This window comes from Podarcis muralis, chromosome 2 (assembly GCF_964188315.1).
Source record: "Podarcis muralis chromosome 2, rPodMur119.hap1.1, whole genome shotgun sequence".
NCBI classification, from domain to species: Eukaryota; Metazoa; Chordata; class Lepidosauria; order Squamata; family Lacertidae; genus Podarcis; species Podarcis muralis.
Genome location: NC_135656.1, coordinates 96238886 through 96259662, shown reverse-complemented (window position 1 = coordinate 96259662; position 20777 = coordinate 96238886). Strand labels below are relative to the sequence as shown.

General features: G+C 44.3%; 1 protein-coding gene across 1 annotated transcript in view; it reads left to right on the top strand.

The window, feature by feature from the left end:
* LOC114590905 (uncharacterized) overlaps positions 1-20777 on the top strand; it is a 55311-nt gene that overhangs the window by 11316 nt on the left and 23218 nt on the right. The window contains exons 5-9 of the mRNA XM_077923504.1: positions 5970-6206; positions 7955-8032; positions 9788-10001; positions 15782-15990; positions 19351-19423. Of these exons, the coding sequence (XP_077779630.1) occupies positions 5970-6206; positions 7955-8032; positions 9788-10001; positions 15782-15990; positions 19351-19423 (811 nt within the window). The remainder of the gene's footprint in view (positions 1-5969; positions 6207-7954; positions 8033-9787; positions 10002-15781; positions 15991-19350; positions 19424-20777) is intronic.

Genomic DNA, 20777 nt, shown 5'->3' with positions numbered 1-20777 from the left:
ACTCCCGCAAACACAGGGTTTACTAATCTGTATGCATTGGAGCAAGCACATCCTCTCTAGTGCAGAGAGGTTTCCTGGTGCCTGAAGGTGCGCCCATTCAAGGGAGAAAAGGGCTTCTTCAGACTGAAGACGAGCTGCAGTAAGCACTCTGGTTAGATGGGCCAAGAAGATTACAATACTGAATGAGGGATGGAGTTGCTCTCAGAGAGTGAAGAGAGAGAGTGTGTGTGTAGAGCCATCTTCTCAAATAAGTGCCATATGGAGGTGCCTTATGTGTTCTGCCTGCTTGCCAGATTTGTTCCTTGCCAGTTTGTGTGTGTGTGTGTGTGGAGGGGAGGGTTGTTTAAGATGACAAAGCCAAAAGACTGAAAAATAATTCATCACATAGAGGCAAATGAGGCCTGGGACGTTAAAGCAAAACTGAGGCAACTTACCCATCGCAAAAAAAATTGGTACAGTTTGCATAAATTTTGTGTATATGCTAATTTATTTGCATAGATGTGCAAATTTAGAAATAGCTCCTGCGATTTCCTCGCCATAGTGGGAAGGTCTGTGAACAGGTGACGCAGGTGGCCTCTTCAGCCTGCTGAGGTGTGTTAACTGTTTTGGGGCAACTGCAAAAGGCCTCTTAGAGTTCTTTACCTTTAAAGTGGACTTGGGCTAGGCAACACTTTAAATAGAAGACTCCTTCAAGAGAACTGCCTGCCATGGCCACACTAGGTCTGGAACCAAGAGCAGGAGCCTTCTCTCTCCTTCTGTTGCTCAGCCTCCAAAATAAGAAGCACCTGGAAGCTCTTGTATGGGCCTGTCCATTTTAGGCGACTGCTCTGGCCAGCTTGTTCAAGATCTCTTTCTAGGATCATTAACACACAGTTGTCTTGCTGCTTGTCTTTTGGTGCTTAAAGTTTTTTCTTTCTTTTTTTAAAGTTAATACGAGGAATTATTTTTAGATGTTTATAATTATTATTTTTTTGCTATCCTGGGCTTCTTTAGGAGGAAGGGCAAGATATTAATTGATCAAATAGAAGCATATAGTGTTGGGCGCATAGGCTGATATGGAGATCTCACCACTTCTGCTAAGGCTCTCAACACCCTGGCACTAAGATTTGTCAAGCTAAAGCTTTGGTTGAAGTGGAAGGGATCCTATGAAAGCACAAAGGCATGGCATAAGAGGATGATACATAACTTGGCATGCTTTCAATGCTTATTAAGTGGGAATAGTAGCATTTGCAGTTATGGGTCAGCACAGCACTAAGCACAGTATTTGGCAGCCAAGAACTGGAGGGGGGGTGCACAGCCAGTGTGGTGTAGTGGTGAAGAGCAGTGGACTTGTAATCTGGTGAACCAGGTTCGTGTCTCCGCTCCTCCACATGCAGCTGCTTGGGCTAGTCACACTTCTCTGAAGTCTCTCAGCCTCACTCACCTCACAGAGTGTTGTGGGGGAGGAAGGGAAAGGAGATTGTTAGCCGCTTTGAGACTCCTTAGGGTAGTGATAAAGCAGGATATCAAGTCCAAACTCCTCCTCCTCCTCAGCTGATTCGTGCAGATCAGGGTTGCTGCCTTATCTCTACTTATCAAATAATTTATCTGATGGGAGGAAGCCATTTGCATCTCTGTTAGGGCTCTGGGCTCCACTCATCCCAGTGTTATGTCTACCGTGGTACCTCGGGTTAGAGACACTTCAGGTTACAGATCCTTCAGCTTACAGACTCAGCTAACCCAGAAATAGTACCTCGGGTTAAGAACTTTGCTTCAGGATGAGAACAGAAATCGTGCTCCAGCGGCGCAGCAGCAGCGGGAGGCCCCATCAGCTAAAGTGGTACCTCATGTTAAAAACAGTTTCAGGTTAAGAACGGACCTCCAGAACGAATTAAGTTCTTAACCTGAGGTACCACTGTATTATACTCCTCCCACTTTTGTTCAAGGGTGTCAATTTGAATAAAATATTGGGGAGGCCTTGCATAATCGATCACAAGATGTAGCCCTCACACACCATTTGAATGGCAATGTCCCTCAACTTGGGGCGGCTGCCCACTCCAATATTTTATGGGGGGGGGGAGAAAGGGACCTCAGGCCCTAGGAGTTGGGGCCTATGCTTTTGGCCAAAATTGGTGAGATCTTGGGAGGACCAGATCAGGCCCCTGCAGTGTGGAGTAGCCACCTGTGTAATAGTAATGGGAGACTGACTGAAATTGGCCACAGTCTTCCAACACAGATTTCATGGCTTTAGCACCAAGGCAGTTCTTCCCCCCTCTCCCATGCTTTGCTCAACATCCAGCCTGCAAAAGACTTCTTGCTCACCCTTTTGTGACAGTAGGCTGGCTCATAAGGGTGTTCCCCTACTATGGAGTTCAGCATTTTTCTAAGGAATTCAACATGGCCCTCTGCCATAGCAACAGTGCTATGGTGCCTGAGATATGGTGCCTGAGATAAGGCCATGTTTGTTTCTAGACTCTAGAAACAAGAGCAAAAAAAGAGGACGCCATGGTGGCCATTCAAAGCAAATAAATGCAATTTGTCGTAAATTCCCCCCCCCCCTGAGAAAGAGGACGTATCCTGGAAAAAGAGGACGCATGGCAACCCTATGCAAGATGGCTTTACTAAATGGGGAATAAGAAAGTAGTGTTCAAATAGACAAAGAAAGCCGCTAGTATTTATTTATTTCACTTCTACCCCCACATTTTTCTCCAAGGATCCATAGAATCATGGAATTGATGAGTTGGAAGGGACACCGAGGGACATCTAGTCGAACCTCCTGCAATGCAGGAATCCTGCCCACAGGCATTGCTGTGTGGGCTCGAACCACCAGTCTTCAGGTTGACAACCCTGGGAGGTAGGCTAGGTTGAGAGGCAGTGACTGGCCCAAGGAGTCTGAGTGGGGATTTGAACCCTAGTCTGCTAGGTCCTAGTCCGAGACACTAAGCACTACGCCACACTGGCTGTGTATAAAAGATGGCATGGTGCAGAAGGAAGAGATGTGTCATCCCCCCGGGGAGCTAGGAAGATGCTGTCCCATTGCCAGCGCTAAAGCAAGATTCAGATGCCAGTCTGGTTGGTTTCTGTACCTGGAATAGGAGAGGGCACTGTCTTCTCCTTTGCTGCCTTAGGCATCAAAATGTTTCGGGCCAGCCCTTGTTGAGCTTATATGAGACTTGGCTATGTGGAGCTTTTCATTGTCTCGCATGGACGCGCCAATAAGCTAAAGCCAAAGATTTCCTGTGCGGATATGCTTTGCAGAAGGTCAAAGGAGGCAAGCTCTAATTCATGCCGCAGATCATAGACTGAAGGATAGGGCAGCCCACAGGTTGCCTAGGTGCCCCAGTAGGGATTTGGGTACACAAGGCAGGGAATTAGCAGATGGTTGTGCACACAGGGCGGACCTACTCTCGCACGTTCCCCAATCCCTTTGCAGATGCTGTTCTGAACAGCTGCCAAGCAAAATTATCCCGTAGCCTCCTGCTGCACAGGCTTTCTCTGCTTGCTTGGATGCCGGGCAGAACATATGCGACGGCCTTCCGTGAATGCTCTCCTTTCTCTTTAAGACACCCAGGCCATGTTAAAGGAGCTGCTGATATAGCCAGACTCTTGATATCCTGTGGTGGCCACAGGGGTCTTGCGTTTCCTTTGCCTTGTGTCTTAATTCCTCACCCATAAAGGGAGACAATTGCCTCATAATAAAAGGATAATGAGAATAAACACAACAACAACAACCACTCAACGTTTTGAGTGTTTGATACCCCTCATGTTGATTATGGCAGAAACCATACATTATCGTCCTGGTGCCATGCCACAGGGTCCCCATCGTGTAAGGCACCGTTGTACCATGTTATTTATTTATCTAGCGGGTTTGGAACTTTTCCCTCACGCCCTCCAGGCTTATTATTATTTTGATGGAGGCGCAGTTTCAGATCGCTCCATTTGAAAGCCTTAACCAGATAATACCGGGAAGTAATAAGGATGCATTTGCAAAAGCTGCTGGTAATTGCAGCGCCGCTGTGGACGTGCGCGAGGGACTTTGCTGCCTTTGTCATCCCCTCCTCTCGTTTCTTCGACAGGCTAGGTGAAGAGGTTGAAGCGCAGATCTCATTTCCCCCTGTTTGGCTGCTTGTGAAGTCTGCCAACAGAATCCACCTTGACAAAGTCAAGGACTCCACGTTTAATGTTGAGCTGAGTGAATAAATTATGCATGAAATTGTGTCGGAGTCTCTAGTGTGCAGAATTGCTCCTTTTGATATGAAAGGTTAATTCAGAAAGGAGTCCAAAATAGCTGGAAATTGTGGGGATAAGTGGATAGTATTCACTGTTGTGAGCTGTTATTACTAGAAATTGCATTCCCTCTCTAGCTTCCCCCGAGATTTAGCTTTGCCAGTGAATATAAACTGTACTCAGTAGAATAGCATCCAGAAGCAACAAGAGTAGATGTCCACATACAGTGAAATATTCCAACGGTGTTTCTAAAAGGGCCGTGTGCTTTCCCCCAGGTATATTAGGTGCCCCTGGGGTAGCCAATGAGGTGCAACTCGCATCATCCCTGAGTATTGGCCATAGCTGATTGGACCTATAGCCCAACAGCATCTGTAGTGCACTTTCTTGGCTACCTGTGCCATATCCTATATATTCTACAGTGTAGAAGAATTACAACCTCATTTAGGTCAAGAACAAGGTGCATCACTGGAAATCACCAAGGTGTACCAGCGTCGTATGAAGGCAGACTCTCTATATGTGGGCAACCGCAGGTGGAGGGCCTCTTGCTCTATTTACTATACTGCCCACTATACATTGGACCCAGGAGGTGATTTCTAACCCTACCATCTGTACAGGAAAGATGTCTCTCCCCACAGCAGAGAAGGTCCTATGGCTTCTTAGCGACGTAAACACTTCATTGACTCACAAAGTCACCCTTTTTTCCTCTGGCAGCCAAAAAGATCAGAAAGAAGGCCCTGGACAATACAGCATTATTGAACTGTAAGGGAGACTCAGAGATCTAAATAGGGACTATTATTTGCAGCACGGCATCCCTTTATGTAGGGGACGCGGGTGGCGCTGTGGGTAAAAGCCTCAGCGCCTAGGGCTTGCCGATCGAAAGGTCGGCGGTTCGAATCCCCACAGTGGGGTGCGCTCCCGTTGTTTGGTCCCAGCGCCTGCCAACCTAGCAGTTCGAAAGCACTCCCTGGTGCAAGTAGATAAATAGGGACCGCTTACTAGCGGGAAGGTAAACGGCGTTTCCGTGTGCGGCTCTGGCTCACCAGAGCAGCGATGTCACGCTGGCCACGTGACCCGGAAGTGTCTCCGGACAGCGCTGGCCCCCCGGCCTCTTGAGTGAGATGGGCGCACAACCCTAGAGTCTGTCAAGACTGGCCCGTATGGGCAGGGGTACCTTTACCTTTATCCCTTTATGTGTATTTATTTTTTATTCAGATTTGTCATGGCCGGTGGCTAGTACAAAAAAGTTATTTGGATTGTGTACCAGTGGGTTTGAAGTGCCTTCCCTTAGAATTCATCCTTTGTCTGTTCGTTTTAAAGGAAACCAGATAGCCATGTTTGAAAGTGTCTGATTGGGCTGTTGGGCAATGTCCAGATTCCAATTTGAATACTCAAAGCACGGCAGGTCTCTTTTCCTTAGGTGTCTCTCCAATACCAGCTTGAGCGCCGTTCTTGTCTTTGCACCAGCCACTGCCAGCCATTGCCAACTAGCAGTGCAGGGTGAAGCCCACTGTGTATTAAGTTTGCGAAGCTTAGAAATGCTGGCTCGGGTCATGTTGATCCACAAAGTGAGAGTTGTAAGAACATGTCTGGACCTGACCAGAACTATCCGGCAGCTGGATTTTATTATGTATTTTTTTAAAAGCAAGCAGGCAAGACATTTGCTTGTTTAAAAGCAAGGACACCTGACTTGTTTTGGCCTCGGGGCCAAATAACACATAGCTATGATGTTTCCTTTGACATGGTTATAATATTTTTGATTCCAGGAGTTAGCAGCCGTGGGGAAAGATTTTGATATAGTCTTTATTGATGCCGATCAAAGGAACCCTGCAGAGTACTATCGCTTTGTCATGGAGAACCATTTGCTGAGGATGGATGGGACGCTCTGCATAGAGAACGCCCTCATGAAAGGAGAGGCCTACCTGGAGAATACTGCAGATGAAAATGTATTAGGTGTCAAAAAACTGAATCAAGTAATTAATTCAGATCCTCACACGGAGCAGGTTAGTGCGATACAATTAAGGGTGACATCAATATTATAATAGCTTTCTGCATGTTTCGGGGTGGAAGTGCTATGTTTGTTTAGGCGCTTCTGCTTGCTCCCTTCCATTTGACATAAACATACTGATTATCTTTATATAAGCTTCCCTCGCTAATAGGAATATATTATAATCACATTAAGGTGAGGTGGGTGGTGACTGAGGGCTGAGCCTTCTTTGTTTGTCTCTCTCCCCCCACCCCTGACTCTGAAATGCTCTGCCTGGTGCCAGGTAAAAACAAATTTATTTGCCCGGGCCTTTTGATTTGGTATATGTGCTCTAGTTTTAAAAGTATGTTTGGTACCTTTAGTGCTTATTCAAAGCTTATTCAAAACTTTTAGTGCTTATTCAAAAATACTTTGAATAAGCCTGCTTCTCTCTTTTGCTGTTACAATGGAATCTCGGATTACAAACACCTTGGGTTACAGACACTTCGGGTTACAAACTCCGCTAACCCGGAAGTAGTACCTCGGGTTAAGAACTTTACCTCAGGATGAGAACAGAAATCGCACAGCGGGAGGCCCCATTAGCTAAAGTGGTACCTCAGGTTAAGAACAGTTTCAGGTTAAGAACGGTCCTCTGGAATGAATTGAGTTCATAACCCAAGGTATGTATAAGACTCCCTCTCTCTCTCTCTCTCTCTCTCTCTCTCTCTCTCTCTCTCTGTGTGTGTGTGTGTGTGTGTATAAAAAAAGAGTGGTAGGAAACCTCTGGTGGGATTCACTGTAAAACTAAATAATAAATACATTAAGAGCTGCTTATTTTCTCTCTCTGCCGGATCCACAAGTTTCAAGATAGCTGAGATGCCTGCCTCATTGGGCAGGGGGAGACTAGATGAAATCAGATAAAAGTTATCACCATAGCTTTTCACTGTAAGTTTCTTAGTGTGGCACTAATGAGATGGAGCTGTCAATCTGGCTTTCCTACATATCAGATAGTTATAGGCCTGTGAAATTGTATTGGGTTTCTGGGTGGTCCCAGGGTTTTTCCTTGAGTCTGACACAGACAGGGTCTAATGCTGGTGCTTCTGGGCAAAAGACGAATTTGGGAGAAAGGGTAAGTCTGGCAAAGAAATCGAGCGAATCCCTCGCTCATCACTGAGGGAATGTCCCTCATGCTGTCACTGGGCATCTTTCCACACTGTTCACAGGTGTGAAATAGGGAAGGAAGGAAGATAGGGAAGGAAGGGTGCTCTCTGTCTCAAGTCGAGAGCAGACACAGGTGTGCTGTTGCCCAGCAGGGCTGCCTGCCTTAGACTCCAGGTACTTCAGGTAAATTCAAACACGCACAGCTTTAGGAGAGCCCTGCTTACTCCTAGGTCTCCAGGCCCATACTGGCTTCTTCTCCCCACTCACTTCTATGTTCCCTCTTCAAGCTGAGAGAAGCCAGGCAACTGTGAAGTCTTGCATTCCAAGACCACAGACCCAGTTCAGACCAGCAGCAAACACACTAGTTTCCGCCACCAAGATAGAAGAAAACCTTCCACTGATCCCTTTCAAAACTGACGTTGCTGTATCTAAAGGTGGTTTGATGAAGTAACAAGTGTTTCCTGAGACCACGGCGGGAGGGAAGGACCCCTGTTACTGGGAGAGGAAGGGGCATTGCGAATGTTTTTGACACTCCTCTCTGAAATAGTTGCCATGACTGGGGTCAAAGTGAATGGATGAGGTTTTATCTGAAATGTTTCATGAAGTGTGTTTTCATTTATCAAGGTGGTCCTCCCTGTGGAAGGTGGCTTGATTCTTCTCCAAAGGAGTCGGATATGTGCCGACGAGGAGACTAACCTAGGAGTATGTATTCTCTCTCTAAAGGAATTTGTGTGCATTTCAAACTTGAAAGAAAGAAAGAAAAAAACATCTGGCCAGTTTCTCCCCTCACGCCATTGACTTGCCAGTAAGGTTGGCCTCACACATTTGCATCCCTCCCAGTCAGAACTTTGCTCCCCCAGTTGATGGCCTCTGATTTTTTATTTGTATTTTTTATTATATATGTCTATAATCCTAAAAGAATTTTGATAGTGTTGTGATATAGTGGCATATAAATATTTTTTTATATATAAACAAATAAAACAAAACATGAATCTACCCTAAGGAAATAAAGTCAAACTTCCTAACTAGCAATCCTGAGCCACACAGTCCTGAGTACCCAGTGGCCACTGGCCACTAATCACGATAGCGCCATATTATCTTGAGAAGTAGTCATACATGTGATGGGGTAGCACTAAGGAGTCTGCCTCCTAACAGCGGCATTGCTGCAGCTAGTTAGAACTGGGGAAGGGCAATAGTGAAGTTGCAGCTGTTTTGGCACACCTCTGTGGTTGCAACAGTGAGCTCCTGCCCATGTTCCCTTATAAAACTGATAGCATATTTGCAAAGCCAAGCCAGGTCTGGTATGTTTTCAGATTGGTTGGAGGGGAGGAACCAACCGTATGTTGAGATTCCTGTATTGCAGGGGGTTCAACTAGCTGTCCCTTGAGGTCCCTTCTAACTCTACAATTCTATGATTCTGGGGCTGGCATTCAAGGCACTTTCTCAAAACTCGAAATGTGCCCACTGCGTCAAAAATGTTGTCAACCGATGCATACAAGTTGTGTGTGTGCTCTATTCACAAGTCTGAGTGAGTGCATATATTGAAAGATTCTGGGCAGAAGGTAACGGAAACCAGTGCTTTTCCCCCCTAAAAAAATGTTTAGGGGTACTCTCATTTTGACTCAAGAAAATCACCATTTTTATAGTTCAAGTCGGGGACAATAAATACAGTAAATGGACAAAATACAAAGATTCACAAAATGGTTAGGGGTATGCATCCCCCTGAGTCCCCCCAGGGGAAAAAAGCACTGATGGAAACTATCAACAGAACTGTACAGAACAACCTTGCACTTACAGAGCAAAATATCCTTTTGAATTATATGCCCAGCACATGGAACCTTACAAAAGGACAATATGAGTGGACTCTCTGTGCCCGTTCCACAGCAAAAAGACTGATACTGATGAATTGGAAAAGTAAAAATGTGGCTCCCTACTACGATTGGATTGAAGACATACAAATTCGCAACATATGAACAACTTGCACATAAACACAGACTTGCCATGGATAAATTCAATGACAATTGGAATCCAGTCTTGCAATTCCTGTAATAGGTTAAGGTCTGGTGAAGTGCAATAACAACTTTGTAAAGAAAAAAAAGCTTGAGCAAGTGCATAAAGTTTGGGAGAAAGGCACAGTCCTGCTCCTCATTTAAATGTTGATTATCCATTGCAATTGTTGAGCTCATTCTGATTACGCTTCCTGGGGGTTGGACTGGCTGAATCCTTCCTAAAGCTTGCAGCAGCAAATGCAACTCTTTCTAAGCATGGGAAAATGTCCATGCTAGAAATCCACGTCTTATCCATATGGGGGCACTATGTATACACTCATTAACGGTGAGAGGCTTGCCGAGCTTCCTGATCGCAAGCTCTTGAAAGTGAGAGTGTGCCGGCTCATCTTTACATGTCAGGCTTGCTTCCTTCGTGCCTCAGCAAACTCCTCTGTTTTGGTTACAAAAGGGCGTTGTGAAAGACGACGTGTTTTGGGGCCACCGTGGCCGCCGCATCCTCGACCGCCTGCAGCTGGACGGCAAAGTCGCCTATGTCACCGGAGGAGGCCAGGGCATCGGCCGGGCCTTTTGCCATGCGCTGGGGGAAGCAGGGGCGAAAGTAGCTGTGGCGGACCTGGTGCTTGCCAAAGCAGAGGCAGTAGCATGTGAGCTGCGGCTCAAAGGTATGAAACACAGATAGCAACAGCAGAACATCTGCTTTTCATGCCAAAGTTCCAGGCTCAATTCTTGGCATCTCCAGTGGTGCAGCTAGGGCTGGGTTGGGGCACGGTCCCTATCCTATGGTCCCTAGCCAATGGTACCCAGAAACAGCAGGTTTGGCTGGTGCCTTCATTATATACCTTTAGGCACCAGGTGAAAATATTCCTCTTCACCCAGGCCTTTGGCTGATTGACATCCAATGGCCTTTTAAATGTGTTGTGGGAGGGGGAATTATTGGTTTGTTTATATTGTAATTTTATCTTGCAAACCCTCCTGGAATCTGCGGGCGAAGGGCAGTGCACAAATTTAATAAAAAGCAGAGGCCCAGCTATGTAATTGGGTATATATGCTCACTTTAATATATTTTTCCTGTTAAAAATATGGATCATTCTTTCCTTGGAATAGTGCCTATTCCAAGCAAGTACGTTCTTAGCACCAGGACAGTAGAAACAAAACTCTTTACAGTGCTATGATTGAAGCAAGCTTAAAATGTGAAACAACACATGTTCAGAGTAATTTTTTAAAAAAACAAACAAACAGGCTTGTCTTTTGTTGCTGTAGTTGTTCTAACACAGGGTTTCCCAAACTTGGGTCTCCAGCTGTTTTGGGACTACAATTCCCATCACTCCTGACCACTGGTCCTGCTAGCTAGGGATGATGGGATTTGTAGTCCAAAAAAACAGCTGGAGACCCAAGTTTGGGAAACCCTGTTCTAATGTATCTGGACATCTAGAAGTAGTTGTAAAGCATGGTAGGAGGAAGGAAATGCTGTGTGTTTCACAACCGAAGGGCCACCCAAAGAGCAGGAGCAGAACACAATTAAATCCAGGGTCTAAATTTACCCAGTTGCACACTAGGCATCTCCAGACAGAGATCTGCGCCTGAAGCCCTGGACAACTGCTGCCAGTCAGTGTTAATTAGACTGAGCTGGATAGAGCATTCCTCTGACAGTATAATCTTCTATGCCCCCAATGTTCTGGACACCATTCAGAACAATTATGCACTTTATTTAAATTTTACTTTTCTACTCTATTCTTTCTCAAAGGAGCTCTGGCTAGCATACATTGCTCCCCACTATTTCGTCCTCAAAACAGCCCTGCGAGGGAGAATAGCGAGTGCCAAAGATCACTGACCCAAATCCTACACAGCATCTTTTACACAACTCGGACTTTTTAGCGTGTACCTGGACACCAACATTTGCCGGCGGTGCTGGTTCCTGTAAATCCAATTGTATGGACCTTGTGCAACCCACCAAGGCAAAGGCAGCCCAGCAGGCATTGCTTGCCTTGACAAACCTCTCATTGTCTTTGGCTAGAACATTTGTTAGCACAGACCAGCAATTGCCAGTAACATCCTTAGTCCGGGATGCAACGATTCTGCTCTTGCCGTCTGCCGCCGCGAGCTCTCCCGGTGTCATTTGGCAAGTTTACATATTTCAGTTCTCAAGCATGGCTCTTGTACAAAGGCGTTGCATATGTTTATTCTTAGAACAGCAATGGAAAGGTCAGAGGTGGGATGTTCACAAGTGGGACACTGCAACAAAATGTTGCAGCGCAGAGGGTTGCCGGTCAGCGTGCCAGCCACTCCAGTCGAATTCATTCCGTTTCCCCAACTTCCTTTTGCTCTCTCCAACAGCTAGTCGATATATTGTGGCCACTGAGATTGTTCAGTCCTCATTGGGCTATTTTTTTTTTTTTTGGCTTTCTCATACCCTCAGTTACAGATTTTTATCCCAAAGATTTTCTGTCCTGCTGCAAACAGTCAGGTTTCTCTAAGGCTACATAAAGCGATGACACTCACCTTGCAGGTGAGAGACTGGGGGTGGCGGGTGAATCCCTACATTTGGGCGGGGGTGTGTGACCTGTGGCTTAAGAGATATTCCGTCCAAGGGGATTGTTTTGAACAATAAAGCAAGTTCTCTAAAGCTACTGCCTCAACTCTTTGTTGGTAAACAAGGACTAACTTAGCTTAGCCGGATCCTTGTTGCCTAGCAGAGATGATTCAACCAGGAAAGCAAATTACCCTATATAGAATTCTTCATTGGGGTACTTGAAGGAAAAATAACATACAATGAGGCATGACTGACGGGAACAGAGGAGAGCAATCTTTTGTTAACCGGTTCTATATAATACACATCAATCAGCCAGCAAAAGAAGGTGTTCCATACAATAAATCATGTGTCAGCTGTGGCATTTAAGATTTTTCCCTAACAAAGTGGAGCCAAACAGCAGCTATTGCTCTCCCTGCTCTTTATGCTACCAGAGAACACATCCGCTGCATAGCCACAACAAATTAGGGCCAGTTCTGATCAAACGCCGTCCAGGGCCCTTTATTACCTTCATGTGCAAATTGTTACGGGCGCATCGCACATGGTAAAATGGTTGCCGGATCAAAAATGCTGGCTCAGCTCCACTAGGGGGGCATTAATAAATCAGGTTGCTTCCATGGGATCCAGACCTGCCATCTCTCTCGTATTGAGAGGACACCTGATAGTAAGAGAGAGCCTCTGGCTTTGAAATTCAATCCGACCTTGCCTCTCTTCCCACACCCCTAGCCCAGTCAACACCATCTTCATTCAGGCTTTAAAAGCAATGTCATTAAAGCCAATAATTTGCTTGCTCATGTAAATGAGCACCCGAGAAGCTGCAGGGATGGGTGAGGCAGACATTTGTGCAAGACTTGAGCTCCTTTGCAAGGAAAACTCTGCAAGACCTTGACGAACCTGAGCTCCTTTGCTCCCATAGCTAGTGAAAGAGCATTGCTTGATAGCTATCCCAGGGTTAGTCCTTGACTCCTCCAGTTAAATCAGGCATCCCCAACCTGCTGCCCTCCAGATGTTTTGGCCTACAACTCCCATGATCCCTAGCTAACAGGACCAGTGGTCAGGGATGATGGGAATTGTAGTCCAAAACATCTGGGGGGGGGGCGAGGTTGAGGAAGCCTGACCTAGAGAGCTGCTGCCAAACGGAGTTGGAAAGGATTCGACCAGATGGACCAGCAGCTGAACTTTGTTTAAGTTTGGTTTCAAATACTTAAATGTCTTCAGATGAAATCAATACAAGTGAATAAGGATTTAGGACACCAATCTGATCCAGACTTACTTGGGAGTCAGCCCCATTCAATTCAGCAGGGCTCACTTCAGAGAAGACATAGAGAGGATGGTTATTCTTCCCTATAACAAGGCAAAAGGCTTGTTTTCCCATTCCAGTGTGGTCCCTACCTTCTCTCTTTGCCTTGTGGGGTAGATTGGCTTTGGGAAACATGTAATATAATATTACGAAGATCCTTCAAAAAGTGCACTTCTCCAAATTCTGCAGAGCAAATCTGCACCCAAATAATGCTTATATTAGGGTAAAGTGCGCATAAAAATGCACGTCTTAGTAAAAACAACAAACGTGCATTATAGCAGTAGGGAATTTGCTTTTCAAAAAGATGTATATTAGGCAAAGCTGCATACAAAAATGCATATATTAGGAGAAACATACTCTAAAGCAGTTATGGATTTCCTTGAGGGGAAAAGTATATATATTCACAAACAGATGTGGAAATGTGGAGAACTGAAGGGGCAAAATGAGAAACTGAGTGAAACCAAAACTGACAGTTTTTTCCACCTTAATCTAGAGGCCAACATAATGATAAATGTATAGGAAAATGGTCCTATACAAGATGTTCCAATACAATATTCAATTTTAGCTTTGAGGATGTGGTTGTTGTTACATTATAATTATGTTTACATTTTATTTATTTAATCAGTTACACTTTCAAGACTTGCTCTGTACCTGTGTTTTCTTTCTCTTTCCCATTCATCCCCACTCTTTCCTTTTTTCTAACTCTCTGTAGAGATTTGTTTCATGTAGGAATATGTGAAGAAATATTATTATTATTATTATTATTATTATTATTATTATTATTATTATTATTATCATTATCAAAATGTGAGCATTTCACCCTTCTAAGCCCTGCTTTAATTTAACTGGCTCAATGTTGAAATGTGTTCTGCTTGGCCATTGGATCAACTGCCCAGGCCTGTGTCGATCAGGAAGCCAGGAAACCTGGGCTTCCCAATCTCTTAAAATCCTGGAGCAGCTATATGCTTGTTACAGTTTGATAAGAATGAGCCAGTTTAATGATCTCAGAGCCCGACTTAGCTGGCTGACCCTAGAATGGGCACAATATGCAACCAGCAAAATTATGATCAACTATAGGGCACTTTTGAGATGCACTTTTAAAATCCTTATCTAATTTCGTTCTTGCAACTACCTTGTGGGGCCCATTTTTCACAGGGGTCAATCGTAGATGATAAAGAGAAGGGTTTGAGCATGACCGACAGGTGAGTAAGTAGCTCAGCCAGGATTTGACTGTGGATTCGGCAAGCAGTTAATGCCCCAATACAACATTACCTCAATAAATCATGGTGGGGTCTGTGTTTGGCGGCAACTGTACCCAACCATATTCATAGTGGTTAGGTGCATTTACATGTACCTGGAAGTTGGGAAGTGAAATAGAGCAAATACCTTGGGAAAGTAGCTGTCTTCTTTGTTTACTGTCAGAAAAGGGGCGTCGGAGGGACAGGGGAGATCCGGTTCACATGTAAATATGGACCTACAAAATGCACAAACCAAAACACAGCCATTCTTTGACAGTCACACTTCTCTGAATTTTGCAATGCAGAAATAGAGGGAGGCTGAAACCGTCAGATTCCACCATCCCCAATCACGCAAAAGGCATTTCCCAGACTGAGCCTGCAAAAAGCAGCATAGCATGAGCAGAGAGCAGCAACTGCCAAATGTAATTCCTGGCTGAAGGGTGGGCCAATTAATCTGACCCTTGTCCAACTACGTTGCAAAAGTACCCTAAGAAAAAGTAAAGGTCACTTCCCACATTGCAGTTTTCAAGACATAAGGGAAGTTCAGGCCTGCAACCTTGTTTCTAATAAATTGAAATAAGTGCAAATGGACAATCTGAATGGCATTCCCCAAACTTCTTCCCTCGAACACAGAACCTGAAAGCTGTGAGTCTCCTTCTGGAATCGCAGTGTCCATAGCTCTGGTTCCTGAGGCAGCTATGGGTACTGGCATTCTCAGATATATTTGCAACCAAGAGACAACCCCACCCACCAAATGCAGTGAATTGCATTCTAAAATTGAAGAGGGGTGAGAAGGAGACGCAAATAAAGATTTCAACAACCGACAGCAGCTTCTCAAACGTTTCAGCAGAAGAGTTGCAGTTGAAGTCCTTTGCCAGTAGATGGCAGGGTGTTCAAAGCTTCGGCCAAAATCCAAAAGCCTTGCAAGGGGTTGATTGTGCTTAGCCCTTTTGAATTGTTACTTTAAAAAAAAACACCACATACAGTGGTACCTCAGGTTACAAACGCTTGAGGTTACAGACTCCGCTAACTCAGAAATAGTACCTTGGGTTAAGAACTTTGCTTCAGGATGAGAACAGAAATCGCACGGCGGCAGCGGGAGGCCCCATTAGCTAAAGTGGTACCTCAGGTTAAGTACAGTTTCAGGTTAAGAACAGACCTGCAGAATGAATTAAGTTCTTAACCCGAGGTACCAGTGTACACAGTTGAAAATGGTTTTGCTTCTTTGAAAATTATGCATCTGCAAATTATTACCACTACTGTATTAATTGCAATGACACACAGTAATTAAGAGGGTTGAAAGAGCAAACCAATGACAACATCAACAAAATCGCAAGCAAGTCAGATGTTTTCTGTTTGTTTTGCTTCTTCATTTAGGGATAAAAAGCATTGCTATAGCAGCAGACGTAAGCAGGCCGGAAGATGTGCAGAGGATGCTTGCTACGATCGTAGATAAGTGGGGCACAGTCCATATTGCATGTAACAATGCAGGGATCAACATGAATTCACCAAGTGAAGCTACCTCCCTGGAAGAATGGGACAAAACTTTCAATGTGAATTTGCGAGGCTTGTTTTTGTGTTGCCAGGTGAGTATTGGACCCTGCAATGCTTTACATAAAACATGTTTCCCATTTTTAAGCGTTCAAAACAATATTTATCAGATATTTGCTAGCACTATCCTGACTACTTTACAAGGTTCTAGCCATAATAATTTGCCGAAACTATATTTACTAAGGCGTTTCTTGATGGAAGTTATGGTATATGTTGTAATTGAGTTGCCCAGATCTCAATTTTTCTTTGTGCACAATTGACATGTGAGGGCCCTTAAACGAATTAAGTACTTAACCCGAGGTACCACTGTATTGCATTCAGGAATCACTCTCTCTCTCTCTCTCTCTCTCTCTCTCTCTCTCTCTCTCTCACACACACACACACACACACACACACGGCCATCTGCTTTGCATGGCTATAATGCTGTTTCCATGGGTGATCCTTGGTGGAATGTTTCTGTGATTTGTGTTCTGAAACTTCCCCTCAATAGCAGCTGCTTATCTTTCCACTATACACTACTTTCCTGATCTGCAGATGTGCAGGCAATTTTTATATCTGTCTGTGCAGGAAGTGTGCAAAAGAGCCCAAGAGAAACATCACCACCCATTAATTATCAGGTTTCTCAATGGGCACAATGGATGGTTGTGCTATTTTTTAGGGGTTTAATTAAAAAACAACACACTTTTTTTTAGTAATTAATTTATTTGATTTGTTACATGCCCTAAGGTCTCAGGGTAGTTTAAAACAATTTTTAAAATAACAATAAAAACTGTTTATAACAAATTACAGTCACAGGAATAGGGCAGGTCATAAAAATACAGTGGTACCTCGCAAGACGAATGCCTCGCAAGACGGAAAACTCGCAAAACGAAAGGATTTTTTGTTTTGTTTTTTGAGCTGCTTCGCAAGACGATTTTCCCTATGGGCTTGCTTCTCAAGACGGAAACGTCTTGCAAGTTTGTTTCCTTTTTCTTAACACCGTTAATACAGTTGCGACTTGACTTCGAGGAGCAACTCATAGCACGTGGTGTGGTAGCCTTTTTTGAGGTTTTTGAAGACTTTGGTGATTTTTGAAGCTTTTCCAAAACTTTTCCGACACCGTGCTTCGCAAGACGACAAAAATCGCAAGACGACAAAACTCGCGGAACGAATTAATTTCGTCTTGCGAGACACCACTGTAGGCTCCTCAAGTGTCAAAGGCTAGGGAAAGGAGGAAAGAGAGATCTTGCACAAGTCTGATATTTAGCTGGATTGAAATTCTGATAAAATAGGTCTTGCACAAGACCTCTGACTTAATTTTTTTTAAAAGGTCCTGATGTATGTACCCTAACTACAGGCTGTTACCTTGTATTAACACAAGGATAGCTTAAGTTGGTTAGAGCATGGTACTGATAACATCAAGGTTGCAAGGTTGACCCCCATAAGGGACAGCTCTCCTCGTGTGCCCTTCATCCTCTCCAGATTCGCTCTGGAGGGTTGCAGTAACCCCCAGAACAGATTTATAGGATGATTGAGGGAGAGGGAGGGAAAGTAGATTCTGTTGTACAGCCAGAAATCTCTGAGCTGACAGAATTGGATATTGACCACAATATGCAACATAGTCTCTCTCAATGTGCTGAGATTTTGATAGAATAGCTCCTCCTGTCTGAGTGGTTGAAACTCTGAAATGCCTTTGGTATGTGGCAATTGGTGGAGGGAGGCATGCTTGCATCATTTGGGTCACTAAAAACAAAATGGCTGGCTGTGCTCAGGTGAGGCACAAGCAAAAATACGGATGTGACTATAGAGACCACTCACCAAAATGTCACCACCCAAAAACTGCTCTATTGTTACTTACCAGTTTTTCAAAGAGGAACTCTAGATTAAATGTTAAACAAATAAAAAAAAATCAGGCTGGCATTGTGATTATGATGTCATGTGGACAATGCAAGAACGGTGCCGATTCCACAATAAACTTCCGTCTGTAATCGCCTCTTGTTAGCATTCAGTAATATCACGCGGGTGGCGCTGTGGGTAAAAGCCTCAGCGCCTAGGGCTTGCCGATCGAAAGGTCAGTGGTTCGAATCCCCGCGACAGGGTGAGCTCCCGTTGCTCGGTCCCAGCGCCTGCCAACCTAGCAGTTTGAAAGCACCCCCAGGTGCAAGCAGATAAATAGGGACCGCTTACTGGCGGGAAGGTAAACGGCGTTTCCGTGTGCTGCGCTGGCTCGCCAGATGCAGCTTTGTCACGCTGGCCACGTGACCCGGAAGTGTCTCCGGACAGCGCTGGCCCCCGGCCTCTTAAGTGAGATGGGCGCACAACCCTAGAGTCTGTCAAGACTGGCCCGTACGGGCAGGGGTACCTTTACCTTTACCTTAATATCACAATCATCTTATTGGATCAGACCAGCCACCTAGGCGTCACCATATTCTATCCACTAGAGCAGAAGCGTACGGAAGCACAGACCAGTAACAGAACATCCCACTGCTATGGCTCAGCTTCTGGAGGTTTTAAGATCTACAGTCCAAGCTACAAACATAGAAAGCAAGGATTAGACATGTAAGGAATTGCCGTGGAACTCTCATTCAGAGATGGAAAACATTCATTGAAGAGTGGGTGATAAACACTTCAAAATTAAATTAAATTATGGCTTTTCTTGATTTCTCTTTCCTAAATCCATGAGAATATCAAATTCAATATAGCAAAATATAAAACTTAAGCATCAGTGGCAGCAATGTAGACAATCATTTTAGCACAATTTAAAAGAACAGCCAAACATCAATATCAGAACTCAAAAACTCTCCCTTTAGGGCCAGCTCTTTTGAAAGGCTTTAATTATAAAAGGCAGATTTAAAGAGGTGTATTCATCCATTTAACACTTGGGAATGAGACCATTCACAGCTCAATGAGAAGGTAGTTCTACAGTCTCCTGAAAAGGGGGGGGGGTGGCCCATCAAATCATGTGGCCTACAAACATTTCAGGTTTTTAAAGTCAAAACCAGCAAGTTGAATTGGGCTTGCAACCAGTGCAATGGATACAGATTTTTTTTTGGGGGGGGGGGGTGCTTCATTCATCTTGCATTTACTAACGATACAAAAACTCAAGCTAATACAGGGTGAGTCCTTTAAAAGAGGCCCCGTATTTTCAGCATCGGCTCTAAGGACTTAAAGCAGAGACTCCAAATTTGCTGACGGCTTTTGGGAGCCGCACTTTGGGAGTGCACTAAAATGGCTACGTAAACTTTCCCGCATTAACCATTTCCCCCATATCAAGTTTTTACATCAAGCACTTTAGAGAAGGGGAAAATTAGTTAGCACATAAACTCTTCTGAAAAGTGAGTACTAATTTATTATCATGTCATTATTAGCGGAATCACAAAAGGGGTCACTGGTCTTTCCTTTAATTTCTATCACAGGCTGCAGGCCGCATTATGCTGAATCAAGGATATGGGAAGATAATTAACACAGCATCTATGGCAAGTTTAATAGGTGAGTGATGAGAGCTAACAGTTGTGCTTCAGAATCCATATTTTAATTACTGCCGATGCTATTTGAATCAATTAAACCTGTATTGCGCAGAAGTAAATCACTGACATTTTGTATTAGGGAAAATGTACTACAAAAATTTTATTGATATCATTTTTCAACATTTATCTGTCCTCTCCATTTTAGAGCACTTATTACTCCTATAAGGAGGTGGGGTTAAAGCCCTCGGAAGCTGACACATTTTATTATGTAAGAAAGGTGTTGGGTGTAATCTACATTCACCCTCAGAGTGAAAGGCGTGTTAATCCTTTCGCCATTTATATACAGGACTGGAACTCAAGTCCCTTGCCTTGGTTGGTGGATGTTTCCACCTCACGATGCACCCAGGAAGCTCACAGCCAATCTACCCATTATGCAGAATGATGTGGTAAATGGTAGGATTCTGAACAGCAGCACTTGAGGCTGCAGGTAGGATAGGTATAGTTGTTGTTTTTAATTAAAAAAAAAGTTATCCCATGTGAGAAGCTTCCTGCAAGAGTATGGAATGAGCATAACAATGTAGAGTTCTGCCTAATGTGCTGTTTTCATGGCACTTGGAGAGTTTTTTTATGCAGTATAAGAAGTGAAGTCATACAAGCATGGGGTTATTGTTTTGTTTTGTTTTGTTTCAACTACCTCTTTTGTGCTTCTATCCTGTCTTTTTATCTTGTGAATCGCCTCAAGAACTTGAGGGTAGTATATAAATTAAATACATAATATGGTCATACCTCGGAAGTCAAACGGAATCTGTTCGGGAAGTCCATTCAACTTCAAAAACATTCAGAAACCAAGGTGCGGCTTCCGATTGGCTGCAGGAAGCTCCTGCAGCCAATTGGAACCCGCTTCAGATGTTTGGGTTCCAAAGAATGTTCGCAAACCGGAACACTCACTTCCAGGTTTGCAGCGTTCGGGAGCCAAAACATTCGACTAGCAAGGCGTTCATCAACCAAGGTACGACTGTAATAATAATAATAATAATAATAATAATAATAATAATAATAATAATAATACTTTAACACCCACCTTAAAGCTGACATGGTGGAATCCATAGTTCTACCACTGCATTCTATATAGTGGGGAGAACAGCCCCAAAATACTGCAGGTGGAGAGCCACCTTGTACAGTGGTATCTCTGGTTACATACTCTTCAGGTTACATACTCTTCAGGTTACACACTCTGCTAACCCAGAAATAGTGTTTCAGGTTAAGAACTTTGCTTCAGGACGAGAACAAAAATCGGGCTCCGGCGGCGTGGTGGCAGCAGGAGGCCCCATTAGCTAAAGTGATGCTTCAGGTTAAGAACAGTTTCAGGTTAAGAA